Source organism: Miniopterus schreibersii (genome assembly GCF_964146895.1).
Source record: "Miniopterus schreibersii genome assembly, chromosome: 15".
NCBI classification, from domain to species: Eukaryota; Metazoa; Chordata; class Mammalia; order Chiroptera; family Miniopteridae; genus Miniopterus; species Miniopterus schreibersii.
Window position 1 is genome coordinate 8,387,559 of NC_138115.1, and position 17,833 is coordinate 8,405,391.

At 48.9% G+C, this 17,833-nt stretch overlaps 1 protein-coding gene across 7 annotated transcripts in view; it reads left to right on the forward strand.

Moving 5' to 3' along the window:
* PRICKLE2 (prickle planar cell polarity protein 2) overlaps positions 1-17,833 on the forward strand; it is a 301,504-nt gene that overhangs the window by 257,950 nt on the left and 25,721 nt on the right. For all 7 annotated transcript variants that reach the window (XM_081160275.1, XM_081160277.1, XM_081160276.1 and 4 more), the window contains one exon: positions 1,415-2,284. In XM_081160275.1, the coding sequence (XP_081016401.1) occupies positions 1,415-2,284 (870 nt within the window). The remainder of the gene's footprint in view (positions 1-1,414; positions 2,285-17,833) is intronic.

Here is a 17,833-nt window from a genome sequence, read left to right on the forward strand (position 1 = left end):
CCAGGAGTCCAGCAGAGGTCCCCTTCCTTCCCACAGCGATCGTGGTACTGCATTCTTGGCAGGCTGTCCCCACAGTACAGGGTCTCAACAGCTCCTGGCTTTCATTCAGCCCATTCAGGAACTGCTGTCAAAAGAGAGCGTCCCTGTGTCACTATCTTAGCAACAGTCCCAGGTGACTCTTCTTGGCCTGGTGCATGTCACATACCCACCCCTGAACCAGTCAGTGGTTCAGTGCTGGGTCCAGGTGTAACTTTAGCCCCGCCCAAAGCTCATGGCCAAAGGCTGGCAGGGAGATTAAGTCCTATAAACAGAAGAAGGCAGAGGGACACTGAGAAGTAAGTGCAGCCGGGGGTGTGGGAGGGTCTCATACAGGTGCAAAGAGATTATGTAAGCCAGGCACAGCCCTGGCACAGGACAAAATGTGTTTCTCCCTTTCCTGAAGAAAAGCAAAGGGCATGGACGCTCGTGGAGGGGTGATGTATTTGACAAACCATGTCCAACTTTTCCCTGACCGAGAGCAGGTTTTTCCTTAACAAAAGCTGAAATCCACATTTTCTCTTTTCTACTGCTTTGCAGTAGTGGTTACCATGGGGAATGACATACACTGGGGGTGAGATTCAGTTCATCCATCAATTCTTCATATGGAGAGCCCCTACAATGCACCAGGCCATGCTCCTGGGAAACCAAAGAGACCCAATGATCTGTCCTCATAGAGCTTCACTTCTAGCAGGAGAGAGAACTGATCAACAGATGCACAGATGCAGCAGCCCAGTGTCAGGCGGAATGAGTGCTACAGGGACAAGTGCAGCAGGTGTGGGTGCAGAATAGTGGAGAGCGTGTCAGTAGGGTGGACAGGACGGCTTCTCCAAGGAGCTGACCTTGGTGCAGACCCCTGGGCAGAGTGAAGGAGGCAGTGTCAATGTCACCGTGAGGAGCAAGGCTTCCTGGGTACAGAGCTCATCTGTGATATTCAGCTGTGTTACATTCGGCGAGTTATTTAACTTCCCCTGCCCCTGTTTTCTTATCTGAAAAATGGAACTAATATTAGGAACCTCCCTCCTACAGTGGAGGGGTTAAATGAGTTTCCACATATTCAGAGCATTTCTCCTCCGTTGGTATCATTATTGCTGTCTGTCTGGAGCAGTGTGGCCCAGGCAGAAGGATTCATGGCAGGCCATTTTGATCTAGTTTCTCTTCTCAGAGCAAATGAGTTAAGAAGGAGCTGACTGGTACAATCAGGAGGCGCTCATAATAGGACATGAGTACCATTTACTCAGGGCCTGATCACTGATTTAATGACGCTGTATTCTGCCACATCTGGGGCCCTGAGCCACACCACATGCTGTATGTTTCGCAATGTAATGCAATAGCCTGAGCGGCTTGTCAGCCTCTTCCATGTGTCTTCTTTCCTCAGGGATCGACCAAGGCCAAATGACCTACGATGGCCAGCACTGGCACGCCACCGAGACCTGCTTCTGCTGTGCTCACTGCAAGAAGTCCCTCCTCGGGCGGCCGTTCCTCCCGAAACAGGGCCAGATATTCTGCTCCCGGGCCTGCAGCGCCGGGGAGGACCCCAACGGCTCGGACTCCTCCGACTCGGCCTTCCAGAACGCCAGGGCCAAGGAGTCCCGGCGCAGCGCCAAAATCGGCAAGAACAAGGGCAAGACGGAGGAGCCCGTGCTGAACCAGCACGGCCAGCTGCAGGTGAGCTCCAACCGGCTGTCCGCCGACGTGGACCCGCTGTCGCTGCAGATGGACCTGCTCAGCCTGGCCAGCCAGACGCCCAGCCTCAACCGGGACCCCATCTGGCGGAGCCGGGACGAGCCCTACCATTACGGAAACAAGATGGAGCAGAGCCAGCCCCAGAGCCCCCTGCAGCTGCTCAGCCAGTGCAACATCCGAACTTCCTACAGCCCCGGCGGGCAGGGCGCCGGGGCGCAGCCGGACATGTGGCCCAAGCACTTCAGCAACCCCAAAAGGAGCGCGTCCCTGGCGCTGAAGGGCCACGGCGGCAGCTTCATCAAGGAGTGCCGGGAGGACTACTACCCGGGAAGGCTGAGGTCCCAGGAGAGCTACAGCGACATGTCCAGCCAGAGCTTCAGCGAGACCCGAGGCAGCATCCAAGTCCCCAAATACGAGGAGGAGGAGGAGGAGGGGGGCATGTCCGCCCAGCAGTGTCGCACCCGCCATCCGCTCAGCTCCCTGAAATACACTGAGGACATGACGCCCACGGAGCAGACCCCCCGGGGCTCCATGGAATCGCTGGCCCTGTCCAACGCGACAGGTAGGCTCCCTTCGCCTGGCAGGCAGACGGCCCGGGTGATCCCCGGGTGACCTGGTGCCGGTCGGCCCTCAGGGCTTTCGTGCGGTTCCCGCCATGTGCCCCCTCCAGCAGGTCGCTGGGGAAGATGCGCCCAAGTCTCACGTGGCCTCTGTGATCGGGTTCCCTAGAAGCAGAGCCTGAGGCAGACACTGGGATGCCCATGCAGTGTCGAGAGGGTGCTGCAGGGAGGGGGAGTGAGAGACTCAGGACAGGGCAGGGGAGGAGCCAAGCGAAGGATGCCGTGGACGGGAGCCCAGCCCCGCAGGGGGCTCCGGAGGGTGTTGGCACGCACAGTTGGGCCCCGCTTGCGGCAAAGGGGCTGACGCTCGGTGCTGCCATGTCAGTCAGTCATTGGCACTGGGCTGCTGGCGAGTGACTGGGGCGCAGGGCGGTGGATGTGGGATGGGGCAAGGCAGCTCCTGTAGGCAAAGGCAACATTCGGGAGAAGGGGCAGCTGTGCGCCGGCGGCAGTGCTCGCAAACCAGGTGCTGCCTGGGGCACCAGCACGGCCACGACAGCTTCCAGGGCGGTTCTGAACCCCGGTATCTCATTAGGCAGCTGGTTTAGCGTGCAGATAAAGACAAGAGAGATGGACAGAGCTGAAAAGGGCAGAAGTGGAGAGGACAGAGAGAATGAGCCCGATGCCCACCCTCGCCAGGCAGATTGTCTAGCTGGTTTGTGCACATGGGAAGACGTGTGGATGACCCCTAGGATGACACTACTCAAAGGGCCGTCTGAAGCTCAGGGCCAGCCGCAGGCCTCAGTGAGATAAGTACTGAAAGGACAATGTTTAGGGACCCTTAGAGCAATTTGACAACATCCAAGTGTATGTTCGCTGTGTTCATCTGTTGGTCCAGCTACAGACCTGCGTAGGTGCTGCAGAACCCCGGGTGAGTTCTGTCTGGCATTGCTGTGTGTCAGTCACGTTCAGGAAGGCACCTATCAGCCCACAATGGATTAAAAATAAACTGGTCCTTCACCATGGACAGCTTGAGATGTACTGCTCTAAGATACACTGAGTGTATCTGCCCCTCGAGGGCTGGACCCCCGAGGAGGGAGACCACATCCACCCAATACAGCAGGGATCCCAGAGTCAAGTGAGTCTAGGTGGAGACTGATAAACTGGCACACGTCAGCCCCATCTGGAGGGGACAGCCACTGCTCGGACAGCCACTGTGGCTTGTTGCCACATGCAGTGTTATTTATTCATTCAACTAACAGTGATATAGATCTTACCATGTGCCAAACATTGTTCTAAGCACTTTATAAATATTAAGTCAGTTAAGTTATCACAACCCTAGGAAGGAGGAAGACTATTAAATTCTCATTGCAGAATTGAAGAAGCAAGCACAGAGAGGCCGAAGAACTTGGCCCAGCTTTTAAAAGGTGGGGGAGGGGTTTGAACCTGTGCATATGACCCCAGAGCAATGATGTTAATCACACCAGGCTGCACCTAATAAGAGCCCATGTTGTCAAATCTCCAACTTGTTTCAGACAAGTTAAAAATGTGTATTTGCCCTGGCTGGGTGGCTTGGTCCTCTGGAGCATCATCCCGTACACCAGGGGGTGTGGGTTCAATTCCCAGTCGGGACATACCTGGGTTGTGGGTCCAGTCCCGGTCGGGGTGAGTGGGGGAGGCAGCTGATCCATGTTTCTCTCTGTCTCTCCCTCCCTTCCTCTCTCTCTAAAATAAATAAAAGCATATCCTTGGGTAAGGATTGAAACAAACAAAACCCCACGAGAATGAGTGCTCTCTTCTTGTGGAGATAGCTTTAAAAAATGTGCATTTTTTTAAAATGTGAAATCTATGTTCACTCTCTGCTAACAAGCAGAAGGTGTCTCGGGGTTGCAGGATGTCTACACAGTGTGTTTTAACTGCCATCTCCCTCGAATGCTTTCACATCTGTGTTCTCATTCATCCTAGAGAGCAGGTAGCACATATCCTTACCCCCTTGTTTCGGATGAAAAAAACAAGGCCTTGGTGACTAAGCACCTTGCCCGATGTCATAGAAGTGAGCAATTAGTGCAGAGCAATGACTGCCTGGCTTCCAGCCCAATTTGTGCTGTTCTCGAAAGATTTATGTGCTATAATTATTTAAGAGGCCAGGAGATAAGCAATTCAGCCTCTGAAGCAGTGTCTCAATGCTAGACCGCCCTGCATCAGAATCATTGGCTGCTTGATTCACACACAGACTCCAGGGCCTCCCCAAGGAGCCTGCATTTTAACCAGCTCCCTGCTGATGCTGATGCAAGCAGTGTCTGAGAACAGTGCCTGGGTTTTGTCTGTTCTTATTTTTTGTCCTCACACTGTGACTTACAAGGCAGTCAGATGTGGGGGTTGGAGAATGTTGGAAAGGCCACGTGGGTACATTTGAAGAACATATGGTCTCTGATCTTAAGAAAGAGGCAGGGACTTTATCCCCATGATTTTCTATGGCTCCCTCTTCAAAGTAACTAATGCCCCTCTGTCTCTGAGAGTGTTGGAAAGCAGCGTGAGCCATGTCTGATGCAGCTGAGAAAACGTCCTCAGAGCAGCCCCGTCCAACATGGTAGCCGCTAGCCACATGTGACTATTGAAATTTGAATTAATTAAAATTAAATTAAATTATAATTTTAGGCCATCAGCTGCACTAGCCACATTGTTGTTGTTGTTTTTGGAGTTTTTTTTAAATTTGTCTTTATTGTTGAAAGTATTGTTGAAAATGTCCCCTTTTTTCCCCCTTGACCCCTTCTACCCCACCCCAACTCCACTTCAGTCCTTCACCGCACTATTGTCTGGTCCATGAGTTATGCATAATATGCACATAAGTTCTTTGGTTAATGTCTTCCTACCCACCCCTGCATTCCCTCTGAGATTCGTCAGTCTGTTCCATGCTTCTGTGTCTCTGGATCTAGTTTGTTCATAAGTTTATTTTGTTCATTAGATTCCACATATGAGTAAGATCATATAAAACTGAATCAGGAAGAGTCAGACAACCTGAATAGGCCAAAAACAACTGATGAAATTGAAGTAGTAATAAAATAAAATAAAAACTCCCAGCAACCAAAAGCCCTGGTCCAGACGGCTTCACAGGGGAGCTTTCCCAAGCATTCTTGTTACAGCAGTCCCTTTAACATTTCTTGCATTACTGGTTTGGTGGTGACAAACTCCTTTAGCCTTTTTTTGTCTGGAAATCTCTTTATTTCACCATCTAGTTTGAATAATAGCCTTGCTGGATAGAGTAGTCTTGTTTTCAGATCTTTGATTTTCATTTCCTTGAATACTTTATGCCATTCCCTTCTGGCCTGCAGAGTTTCTGATGGGAAATCAGCTGACAGCCTTATGGGAGCTTCTTCATGGGTAACAGATTGCTTTCTCTTACTGCGTTTAAGATTCTCTCTTTGTCTTGAATTTTTGGCATTTTAATTATGATCAAAATGAACATGGGCCTCTTTGGGTTCTTCTTTCTTGGGACTCTGTGCCTCCTGAACTTGTGTGGGTTTTACCTTCACCAGGTTATAGAAGTTGTCTGCCATTATTTTTTCAAACAGGTTTTTTATGCCTTGCTCACTTTCTTCACCTGTGACGTGAATATTGTTACATTTCATGTTGTCCCCCAGCTCCCTTAAGTTGTCCTGTTTTCTAATTGTTTTTTCTTTTTGGTTCCCTGATTTACTGTTTGTTTCTACCCTGTCTTCTAATTCACTGATCCAGTCCTCAGCTTCCTCTAATCTGCTATTTATTCCTTTGAATGTGTTCTTTATTACTGTTATATCATTCTTATTTCCTTCATATTTTCCATATCTTTTCTCATGCTGTTGAGCATCCTTACGATCATTATTCTGAACTCTATATCTGATAAATTTTTTATCTCTGTTTTATTTAGCTCTTCTTCTGGAGAATTCTCTTATTCTTTCTTTTGGGGCTTGTTTTTTTTCTCCCCATTTTGGATGCCTGTTTGGTTTTGTTTCTATGTATTAGGTTGATCTGTTAGGACTCCCAGTCTTTTTGGAGGGTCTCTGGTGCAGGACAATGTCAGATGCAGTTTGTGACTGGCCCTAAGTACCCTTTTTGAAGCTCTCAGCAATCCACAGCTTGTGGCTCCCTCTGCTGAGGCTGTTTGCATTTGGAAAGGACCAAGATGTGCACTGAGGTCTGCTTTTCCTAGCCCTGAATCCAGAAGCAGATCAGGCAAAGATTCAAAGTATCCAGAGATCTACCTTTGCTTGCAGACTAATTGTTATTCTCACCTTTTAATGAACCTCGGGCTGTTGACCACAGCAAGACATGAACTTCACAGGGTGGGGCAAAAGGTTTTTCAAAAGGGTGAGGCAATTGTCCCTCAGGTAAAAACTGCCTGGATGGTAAAGGCCTGCCTGAGAAAGATGCCCTTTGCCATATGGGGGAATAACTCAGCACAATAATTAGAGCTCTATCCCCAGAGCCCCCAATCTTGGATTCTTCTCACACAGCTCTAGTCCACTCTGCCATCCCCCTGCCAGAGCCCAAGGTGAGTGGCTGCACCTGAAATTTTGTGCATTGGCCCTTTAAGAGGGTGCCTGCATTTCCAGCCATCTCTCCCTGACAGACAGAATTCCTGCTGCTTTTCACAGCCAGATGTTATGTGGACACCTTTCTCAGTTCTGGTGCTCTGGGCTGAGAAGCCCAGTTTGGGGTTTAGACCCCAGAGTTCTCAATGGGAACCCCCACAGCTGAGATCTCCCTCTGGACCTTTAGCTGCTGCCTGAGGGAGCCCAGCCAGCCCTCTCACGCCTCCACACTTCCTACCAGTCTCTCTGCAATCTCCACTTTATGTCCTTGGTTTTGAGGGTGCTCTCCAGCTGGTCTTCAGATGATTATTCAGGATGGTTTTTCTCTATTTTAGCTGTAATTCCAGTTTGGTCCTGGGAGAGTGTCAGCGTAGCTTCAACTTAATCCACTGCCATCTTGGAATCTTCCTTCAGTAGCCACATATTAAGTGCTCAGCAGCAATGAACTGAATTTCAAATTTCATTTCTTTTTAATCAGTTTAAATTTTGATAGCCACATGTAGCCAGTGGCTCTCCTGTTGGACAGCACAGATGAGGGACATGAGCAGTTAGGATGGAAGTTCTCACAGGAGCGCTGGTTTTTCAGATTCTTGATTAATTAATGGTTTGGAGCACCAGCTATGGAGTCACTCCTGGGTTCAAATCCAGCCTTCATCACACAGGAGCTGTGTGGCTTTGAGTAAGTCTCTTTGATTCTGTTAGGTTCCGTTTCCTCATCCATGATATTTAGTGAATTATTGTACTTCCTTTGCAGGGTTTTTGTCAGAATTACATGATAATGCATTTAAACCCATTAATATAGTTCTTGACACATATAACCCTCTAAATGGTTACCTGATACTTTTCATTTTTATTGTTTCTCATCTCAAACATACTGGTGCATATTTTGGCCTCCAGAAATGTTTTAGCTACCAACAGCTCCTGGTGTCCAGCAGCTGTGCACATTTGCATTTACTTTCAGGTTTGAAAATGCTCCCGTGGGCTTCTCTTCCTCAGCAGCATGAGAAGAGCATGGGAAACAGGGAACTAAAGAAACCATTTTGTGCTGCTCTGTTTCCATGGATCTGTCAGACACAATAGCCTAGAAGAAAGATCGTTGCTAATATTCGAAACACTGCTTCACCGTTTGTCACTGGAACAGACCCCAAAATGCCTTTCACATCCAACGCTGCACACAGCATACACCAAGGACACAGTCCTGGCTAGACTTGGGAAGTCAGTCTTTGTTGCCAACGCTCACTGTTGCTTTTGAATTTTGCTAGAAAACACGGTAGTCTTTTGAGAAGGCAGTGTCTGAACTGTCTGAGTGTCTTTAAATCTAGAACCTCAGCCTATGAGTAACATGTGCATGTCACAAAAGGCTTAGTGAAGATACCTTGATCCTTTGATGAAAGCTAGATTTCAGGATAATGGGTTTTTTCCCCCATGGTCAGCAACTTTTCTTATTGAATAAGTCTGTACTGTTTAATCTGGCACGAAGCATGATCTTTTTGTGGGCACCATTTTCCCTTAGAACAGATCTGGAAAAACAGATCGCCCCAGTGGCGTGCCAGCCTCAGATGTGGGCTGTGGCGCCTCCTGATTTGGTCAGAACTGGGAGTGTGCCATCCCTCCTTGGAAAACACAGTCCATCCCTTATGCTCACAGTGAGTGAGTCAGCGGGCACACTCACCATTTACACAGCACCAGCAGCCTTGCAGAAGCTCTTCACCCTGCCATTCCCTAACCTAAAGCGGCTTGCAGCCCAGATGCTCATAGTATTTGAAACAGTAATAACATCAACAACAGCTAATATGATTAGGGGTTTATCATGCACTAGGTATAGTTCTAAGCCCCTTATGTGGACTAACTACCCTACAAGGTAGATAGAGTTGTTAGGCCCATTTTACAGGTGACATAAGTGAGACACAAAGGCCACACAGGTTGGAAGTGAAGGAGGAGAGTTTCAAACATGGGTGTTCTCGCTCCAGAGCCTGTGCCCTTGGCCACTATACCATAGCAGCGGTGGGTGACAATAGCTGCTGATAATCACAATAGGCCACTGACTGTGCCTGGACATGCTAATGACTTCACATGTAGCATCACTTTAAAGCCTCCCAACAGCCCTGTGAGATACTTCTGATTATTATGCCCATTTTCAGCCCGGCCGGGCATGGCTCAGTGGTTGAGCGTCGAGCTAGGATCCTAGGCAATTGGGGTTCGATTCCCGGTCAGGGCACATGCCCCGGGTTGCGGGCTCGATCAATGACTCTCTCATCATTGAGGTTTCTGTCTCTCTCCTTCTCCTTTCCTCTCTCTGAAATCAATAAAGATATATTTAAAAAAAGAAAATATTATACTCATTTTCAGATAAGTACACTAAAGTTCAAAGAAATTGTTACCTCCCCAGTCACCACTAATGGCCAGGGCCTGAACCCAGGTGCTGTAGTCTGCAAAACCCTTGTTCTGCGTCCTTATGTGAAGGGTCATGATCACAGTCAGGAGACTTGCACTGTGACTCTATCGGAAGGGACAGGACTCCTTTTCCTGTGGCAGCCAGTTTGTCGATGTGTCTGTGTGGCTCTGGCGGGGCTATGGGGAAGCTTGAGAGCACAGTGTCCAATGAGAGCTGGGTGGCAGGACGCAAAAGTAGCAGTCCCAGAGGGCCTACCCAGGTCAGGGGCAGGAAAGACAAAGGAGACAAGTGCAAGTCCAGGGGTTGGCCCCAGGCAGGGGGCACCAGTGGAGAAGAGACTAAGGCTGTCGCACAAGTTACGGTCAGGGTGTCCAGGTCACGCACTGGGGCAGGCGTACAGTGGACTTTGAATTGGGACCGGTTGCTGCAGGCAGAGGCTGCACCACAGGACAGCCTGGGAGTGTCACCTGGTCCCTGGAGAAGGCCCTGGTGTGGAATGGTGAGGCTGGGAGTATGGCCATCCCTCAAGGACCGGCCAGATCCTGTGAGGAGTGGTTGGGTCAGGGAGAGCTGGCACCTGTAAGAAGGGAATGCAGGTGTGGGTAGGAATGAGGGAAAGAGGAAGCTGGTTTCATTCATTCAGCCAGCCAGCCAGCCAGCAGATGTGACCGGAGTGCCTACCCTGTGAGCTCCAGGAGAGTGAATGGGTTGGAAATTGGACTCTGCAGTTTAATACCTATGTGACCTTGGACAGCTGGCTTATCTATTCTGTGCCTCAGTGTCCTCATCTTGGAAATGGAATGACAACTGTGCCTTGTAGGTTTGTTGTGGAAATTAAATGAGTTAATCCGCATAAAGAATTTAGGACAGTGCCTAATACCCTCTAAGTGTCCAATTAATATTAGCTGCTATTACTATTAATTGGTGCCATGGCCTGTGCAAGGTGCTTTGGGTACACTGTTGAGCCAAAGTAGACCTGGGCCTTGCCCTCATGTACGTCACAGTCCAGTGGAGTTTAATAGATAGTAACAATCCAAATGTATAATATAACATTGCATCTGTGGTAAATGTGGAGCTAGGAGGGCATATAAAGAGGGATATGGCTGCGCCAGGGAGCTCAGAGATGGCATCCTGAAAAAGTGATGCTTAAGGGATAAGGGGAGGAGCATTCCAGGCAGCAAGAGCAGCACATGCAAAGGCTCTGTGGTAGCAAGCATAAAAAAGTAAAAGAAGGCCACATGGCTGAGTGGGGCACAGAGAACAGTAAGCTGGGAAGCACGGCAAGGGTTAGATGGTGGAGAAGCATTCAGGATATTTTAAGGGTTTGAGTCTTTCCACTAAGCACAATGGAAAGCCCTTGAAGTTTCAGGACAAGCGGGGAGGGGAAGTGACATGATCAGATCTCCCGAACTAAGAGGAGGAGGGCAACTTAGGAGAGGACACTGGCAGAGGTTTCCAGTGCCCCTGGGGGAAGGCTTCCAGGAGAAAGAACAGGATGCATTTGAAATCACAAGTGGATAAAAGTTTGCCTAGTCTGTGATTTCTTTTTACTTTTTTGTTGTTAGTCCTTACCTGAGGATATTTTACTTTTCCATTGGTTTTTTTTCAGAGAGAGTGGAAGGGAGGGAGGGGGGAGAGAGAAAAGAGAGAAACATTGATGTGAGAGAGACATTGATTCGTTGCCTCCCACACACGTCCCAACCAGGGCCAGGGATCGAACGTGCAACCCTTCTGTGCACAGCTCTGATGCTCTAACCACCAAGCCACACCTGCCAGGTCTATTCTGTGATTTTTGACCCAGGCCAGCAGCCACTGGAAGTGCATGTGTCATTGACCTGGATATTCAGGGATACAGCAGGAACAGAAGTCTGACAGGGCCTGCTGCCGACTTGGATCCGTGTTGCATTGTTGTGGCCTGTCCACGCCTTTAACACGCATCACCTACACACCTTGGCAGGGAAACTTGGTTGTGCAACACCTAGGTGCATTGATTGCCGGGGGAGTGCGCGAGTTTTCAGCGTTGCTGGCAAACTGGAAAAGGGTAAGAAAATCACATTTGGAGGTCTGGAATGGCTCCGTTCACCAAGACTGTCTGAAATGGTTTTAATCTTTGTAACGCAGAACATTTCTATATTTAATTTGGGGCAGGAACATTCCTCCTATTCTTCTGCATAACTTGGATATCCATCCTCTAACCCAGTTTCTTCCTTTAAACTGTTGGCTGAAGCCTCCTGGACAGCTGGCACCCGGCACTTGAGTGGCAGCCCCTCGGACCTGCTGTTCACGCCCTCCCCGAGATGCGCGGCCCAGTCTGGCTTTACAGACTTGAGAACCTCCCACTCACCTTGAGCCCTGTCAGCTGGCCCCAGGGCCAGTCTGGGAGCTGCTTGGCAAGTGCACAGGGGTTGTCTTTGTTCACGGGAATTACAGAACTCTTGTTTGCAAGTGTCAGAATCCCAGCTCCAACTTGTGTAAACAAGATATTTTTTAAATCAAGTAACTGCAGAATCACAGATTTTTGGTTCCAGGCCCAGCTGGGTGCAGGTATTGTCGGGCCTGATGTCTTCAGCACTCAGCTTCTTTCTCCTCTGCTCTTGCTCCCTCCACGCTGGCTCCACTCTCAGGCAGGCTCTCCCCAGCGGCAGCAGAGGTTGCTCTCAGCAGCTCCTGGCTCACGTTCCTTAGCATCGGGTCCATGGAAATGGGAACTGCTCTTTCTTAATAGTGTCACCAAAAGTCGCAGAATGAAGTCACATTTGCCTCACTTGGGTCACCTAACGATTGTTAAACTAACTCCTGTGGCCAGGGACAATGATTGCTCCGATTGTCACATGCCCATCCTGGGAACTAGCCGATGAGGGAAAGGCCAAAAAAATTTCGGGGGTTGAGAATGGAGTTGTGCGGGGGGCACTTCTCAAGGGGAAACCAAGACAGTATCTTCAAAGGAAGAGGGATTGTGCTGCAGAGAGGTCAAAACCACACGCGTCTACCGCTATACTGCAGGTATCCCCCCATCTGGGGCTGACTCCCCTGGCCTGGCTCCTTCCTCCAGAAGCCCCACCATTTGAACTTGACATCAAATGTCTGCTATGTATGGTAGCCATGGTTTTCTGGATTTGAAGCTCTGGTCTTTGGGGCATGTGCCTGTGGTGACTTTAATGGGGGATTTCAGGCCAGCAAGGAGGCAAATGGAGGGACAGGTTGGATGGACCCAAACCCTCTCCGCTCAGTGCCGAGCATGTAGTTCAGGAACCTGCTGACTGGTCCCATGGGGTAGCATCCTCTGTGCTCCTCGAGGAAGCACAGGCATTTCATGGCTCTGAACCGGGCGCACAGGAGCCAGATAAAACCAGCAGCGTGAAAGTCGTGGGAGAAACTGTCCATCTTTCATTTCTCCTCCTGGGTTCCTTTCCTGGTGTGGGGGGAAGCAGAAGACATTCTCAGAGCCAGGTGTGAGATACGGGAAACAGTAGACAGATAGGACAGAGCCCAACCCCGAGTAACTGGTGCACTCCTGCTCCCTGTATGGTCTCACTGACATTCTCTGGGCCTGGAGAAATTCTTCCAGTGTCCTGGTTTTTAATAACCATTCAGAAGGCTTATTTATAACCTCCTTGGGCGTGAGCAGTCATCTGTGCCCAGAGTAAGTAACCATGGCTGCTGACAGGAGAGAAAAGATTGCTGATTTTATATTCATTTTATTACTGAAAAGGCAACACTGGAAAAATGGGTCCAGGGTGGAGGCTGGTGGGCGATGAGCTCTTCAGACTAGTGCAAGGTTTGATAAAGCAGATTTTTAAAGAATGTGTATACATTTCTCTTAGAACCTTTGAACTTGGGGATCTCACAAAAGGAAATGAGAGAGCTCTTGACCACTTGAAAATGACTTTGAAACTCAGGTTTTTATATTTTTTAAAAATGTGAACAGTTAGGAAAATGTAGAAGAGAAAATTTGAGAGAAAAGATAGAGGTAGGGAAACCTATCCAAACTCTCACTTGACTAGTGTTAATATTTTGGTGAATGTTCATGTTTTTCCCCTATATCCTGGTGAGTTGTTTTTCTTTTTCTCTGAGTTGTGAACATACTGAATATTTTGTGTCCTGAATTTCTTCATTTGCATTCTATCGTCAGCTGATTTCCATAGCTTTTGTCATCATCATTGTAATGACTGCAGTAATGTGCAGTTGAATAGATGTTACCACAGCTCTTCTTGACTTGGACATTTAGGCAGTTCCCAAATTGATTTGTGTTTAAACCTTGATTTCCTTTGACTTCCATCAACAAGATGTCATTTTCCCCCTCCATTTCCTTATAAACATAAACCCTCTAAATATTTTGGCTCAGTGGCTATCAGGTCCATGACCATCTCAACTTGGCCACTTGGAAAAGCATCTTCAGTATCTCCTCCTGGTGGTGTGTGAGGCCTATCAGCAGTTCTGTGCCAGCTATCACTTACCTGCCTCAACTGCCCCTCCTCAACCCACACATGACCTGTCTCCCAGAGCACTGGAAACTTAATGTGATTAAAACCCCACTTCTTAGTACGAACCACTTGGAGCCAGCTTTTAGGAGTGTATTTCTCTATGTAAAGTCAGCCATCCACTCTATCAATTAGAGTAATCCAAGGACCACATACATTGCATTCATCTGGGATGTTTGTCAATAATGCAGATTCTTGGCCCCGTCCCAGATTCACAAACAGACTCAGGACTCAGACCTGGGAATTAGCGTTTCTAACAAGTGCCCCAGAGCACTCTTAGGCCCACTAAGCTTGAGGACCACTGAGCTAGAGAAAGCTAGACTCCTCGCCTTATTACCTGAGTGATCAACCATACTTACCATCTCATCTATGGTTAGAACTTTCATTTCTGCTTGCCCTGAGTCCAAACTCCTGTTTAGACAAAAGAAAAATTAGATTATGCTTGTTCTGAAAAGCTCTGAAGATGTCCCTGACATCAAACAGCTCTTGGTACAGTAAGTAGAATCTTAATGAGTTAAGAGCACATTATCTGAAACACACAGATGGTGTATTCCTTAATTACATAGTATGGATTAAATATGAAACAGGGTAATGCTTGCCAAGTGGCTTTGGTATTGTCACTGAATGCACTGGAAAAAGTGGATAGTAAAACACTCTAATCTTCAAGTAGGGCATGTTTCTGCTCTAAATCAATGTGAAAATCAAAAGGCATGAAACCAAGTTTCATAAGAATTTGAGGTTGGCTGGTGTGTTGTTTGTTTAATGTAGAATACTTTTCACCAGCCCCCTCAATTTTTTACCGTCATCGCCTTGAGCACAGGTAGCTGGCTGTGTGTGTGTGTGTGTATGTTCCTAGCCTTGCTCTGCCAGGCATCTCACCCAGCCTGCCCTTCCCAAATCAAAACAGACCATGACATGTTTCTGGGAGGCAGCTGTCACAAATCAGGCTGTGCAAATAGGCGGGACACCATCTAGAAGATAAAGTCTTTGTCTTACAACACAAAATTACTAAGAAAAAGCCTAGTGTTTTCTTTGCTATAAAAACTTTTAGCAGCTTAAAAATGTCATGCTGAATTCCCCATCCACTTAGCTAAAGCAGGCATACATCCCCCATTCTTTTTCTCTGTTCCAGAAAAATAGCCTTTCTAAACTCTCAGCTACCCAAGGACTTGGTGTTCCAGTTTGCAGGTTATCCAGCTCCTGTCTTCTCTTTGCTCTCTTCTTTTTCATGCACAAGAAATGGGGGCAAAAACGAGTTCATTTTGCTCCTTGCACAGAGGAGTAGAAACTGCCCTTCTGTGCATTTCTATTCTCTGGGCCTTTTCTTGGAACAAATCCTTGACTCAGCTGTGCACATTCTAAGGGATTCTTGCTTCTTGGAGTCTATCATCCTGCCCAGTCACATCTGCCTCCCTGAGGGTGCCATCAACCTAAGGACACATGTGGGGACTTCCTTCCCATTCTGACATTGTGCTCGTGGTGAGAGTCCCTGGCAGGGATTCCGTCCTGCCTAGCAGCAAGCAGAGTGGATCTTGCCAGGGTTTCTCATCCCAGCAGGAGTAGACTTCCTGTTCGTTGCCTTTCAGATCAGATGTGCTGGTTTGGAAAGGCAGAGAAATCCATTTCAGACTTTACTTGTGTCTTTTCCTTGGGAGCAGATTGAGCTCAGAGCTGGAAGAGGGAGGAGAGGAAAGAACAGCCTAGAATAACTCACCCTTTTTATTTCTTTATATTTGGATACTGGGTCTTAGGTAGAAAGATCAGTGTGCATCTCCCTTTACCTGAGATGCTCACTCATTCACGAACACTTCCCAGTGTGAGTGGGGTGGGGTGGATCAGGTTCTCAGCAGAGTCGAGGATTCTGCCACCGATGAGACATGTGACAATGTTTAAAGACATTTTTGGTTGTCACCACTTAGGGTGCAGGGTGCTACTGACTTTTGGTAGGTAGAGGTCAGAGGTGCTGCAAAACATCCTACAGTGCACAGGACAGCACCTTTCCTCCCAGCAAAGAATTGTTCGGCCCCATAAGCCCTCAGTGCCAGGGTTGAGAACTGGAAATCATCAGTGCCCATTGAAGCCACATCAGAGGAGGGCATGGTGCCATGTGGAGGGCCTGCCTGGCTGGGCATTTCAAGAGCCCTCTGCAGCTGAGAGAGCCCTTTTAATTCTAGTTCTGACCTCGGCACAGCACACATTGGGGTTTGGTGTTTAAGGGTCAAACCAATCTAGTTGAAATCCCTCCACCTCTCTAGCAAACGGCTTATATCTCCCAGGCCCTCAGCTTCCTTGAGAGTGAATCTAGCCTGCCACATGCAGCTGCTGTGAAGCATGAAGTTATGTGCAGAAAGCACTTAATCGCCTGCCTGGCACTTGGCAAACTCAATATCTGAGAGTTATTATTACTCTTATTATTAGGTGCCCCAAAGGGCCAACCCCCTGCCATCTTCCTTTAATTCTGTCTCAGCCCATTGCTCACTTACCAGGGGGAAGGAAGATTGAATGGAACACGGGGATCATTATAATAGACAGGGATGGACGGGGGAGGGCCTGAGCTGACCGCTGCGCGGGAGGTTGGCGGTTCTGCAGATGTCAGTGTCCACACCCACCACTGGGGACTCTGCCTCGACTCTGACTCCCCAGGCACACTTGCCACCAGAGAGACGAGCCCTTTCTCCCTGAAGCTCCTTTCCAACCTCATCTGAGCTACAAGCAGCTCCCAGAATCTGGTCTAATTATGCCCATGTAACACCTATTAGCACTAATGGAGCCGGGCCTGCCATGTGAGAAGGCTGAGGGGGGTTCCCAGACCTCTGCCTCCCCTGCTCTGATTCCCCCTCCCCCCAGTATCAATTAACTTCTCAGATAATTCCCATTCGCCACAGTTTAGAGGAGTTAATTTGTTCTTTGAGTCTGTGGATGGGGAAACGGCCTGCAGAGCTTAAGCCCTGAGCTGGTAGACAATGGGAGGGCGCTGGAAGCTTTCCATTGAGATCTTTGTCAGCTCCAGAAAGGAGCAGGCCAGGCCCGCGTCTGCCTGGCCAGTTCCAGCCGGGCCCTCTGCTGGGAGAGGTTCCAGCCTGGCCCCAGGTCCTCACAGAGCTCTGTTCCACGCAACCTGGAGCCCAGCATCCTTGAGTGGACCGTGAGCAGCAGGTGTCAGGGCTTCCTGTCACCTGAGCCTTGTCCTTTGTGGCTCTTGTTCTGCTCAGGATTAGGGCTGCCCAAGAAACACAGGCTTCCTCTGTCACTTCCACCCTCTAAGGCTGTTTATCGTGGGGACACTTTGTAGTAGGGGCATCTGAGCGCCGCACCTTTATCTGGCGATGTTGGGTGGAACACATCAGATCGGAGGACATTTTTTATTCCAGGTTTCCTTTGAGCCCAGAATTGCTGCAAAAGGAAAATTTTAGACACTCTTTATGGTTCACAGAAGTGACATCCCCTGCACCCCCATTGTCATCCAGCAGCCAAACCCCAAATCCTCCCGGGAACACTGAGATGTAAATGTCGTTCCCTCTCAGCCCCGCCCCTGCGACTGTGAGCCTCAACTGCAGAAACTGCATAAGATGCCGTATCTTCCCTGATGGTGCCCCCAAATTCCTCTCTAAGACGCTCGGTTGCTAGAAAGGGAGCTGTGCTGGTGCACCCACCCACAATCCCAACAACCCTGTTTGTCTCTTCTCCATGCCAGAGTTTGATACAAGATTTTTTGGAAACAAAAAGAATGGGGAAGAGAAAGACATGTTAAAATCCTAATTCCTAGTTGTTTTATATTCATTTCTTCAACAAGTATTTCTTGAGCACCCACCAGGTGCGAGGCACTCTGCTACTTGCCAAGTATACATTGGTGAAGTCATGCCCAGTCCCTGTGTGGGTCTAGGCCCCAGCAGGAACCAGATGGTACATTCCCAGGGCCATTAAAGAAAGCCCAGTGAAGGAGGGCCACTGGATGGGACCTGGGACCTTAGCTAGAGAAAGAACTACCGCCAACCTGCAGCCTGACCTCAGAGGGAGCCAGAGCAATAAGCACCCTGAGAGAGCTCACTTTTGCCCTCTGTTCTCCCCCCATGAGTCAGACCCATCTAGAAGCCAGAGAGCAGG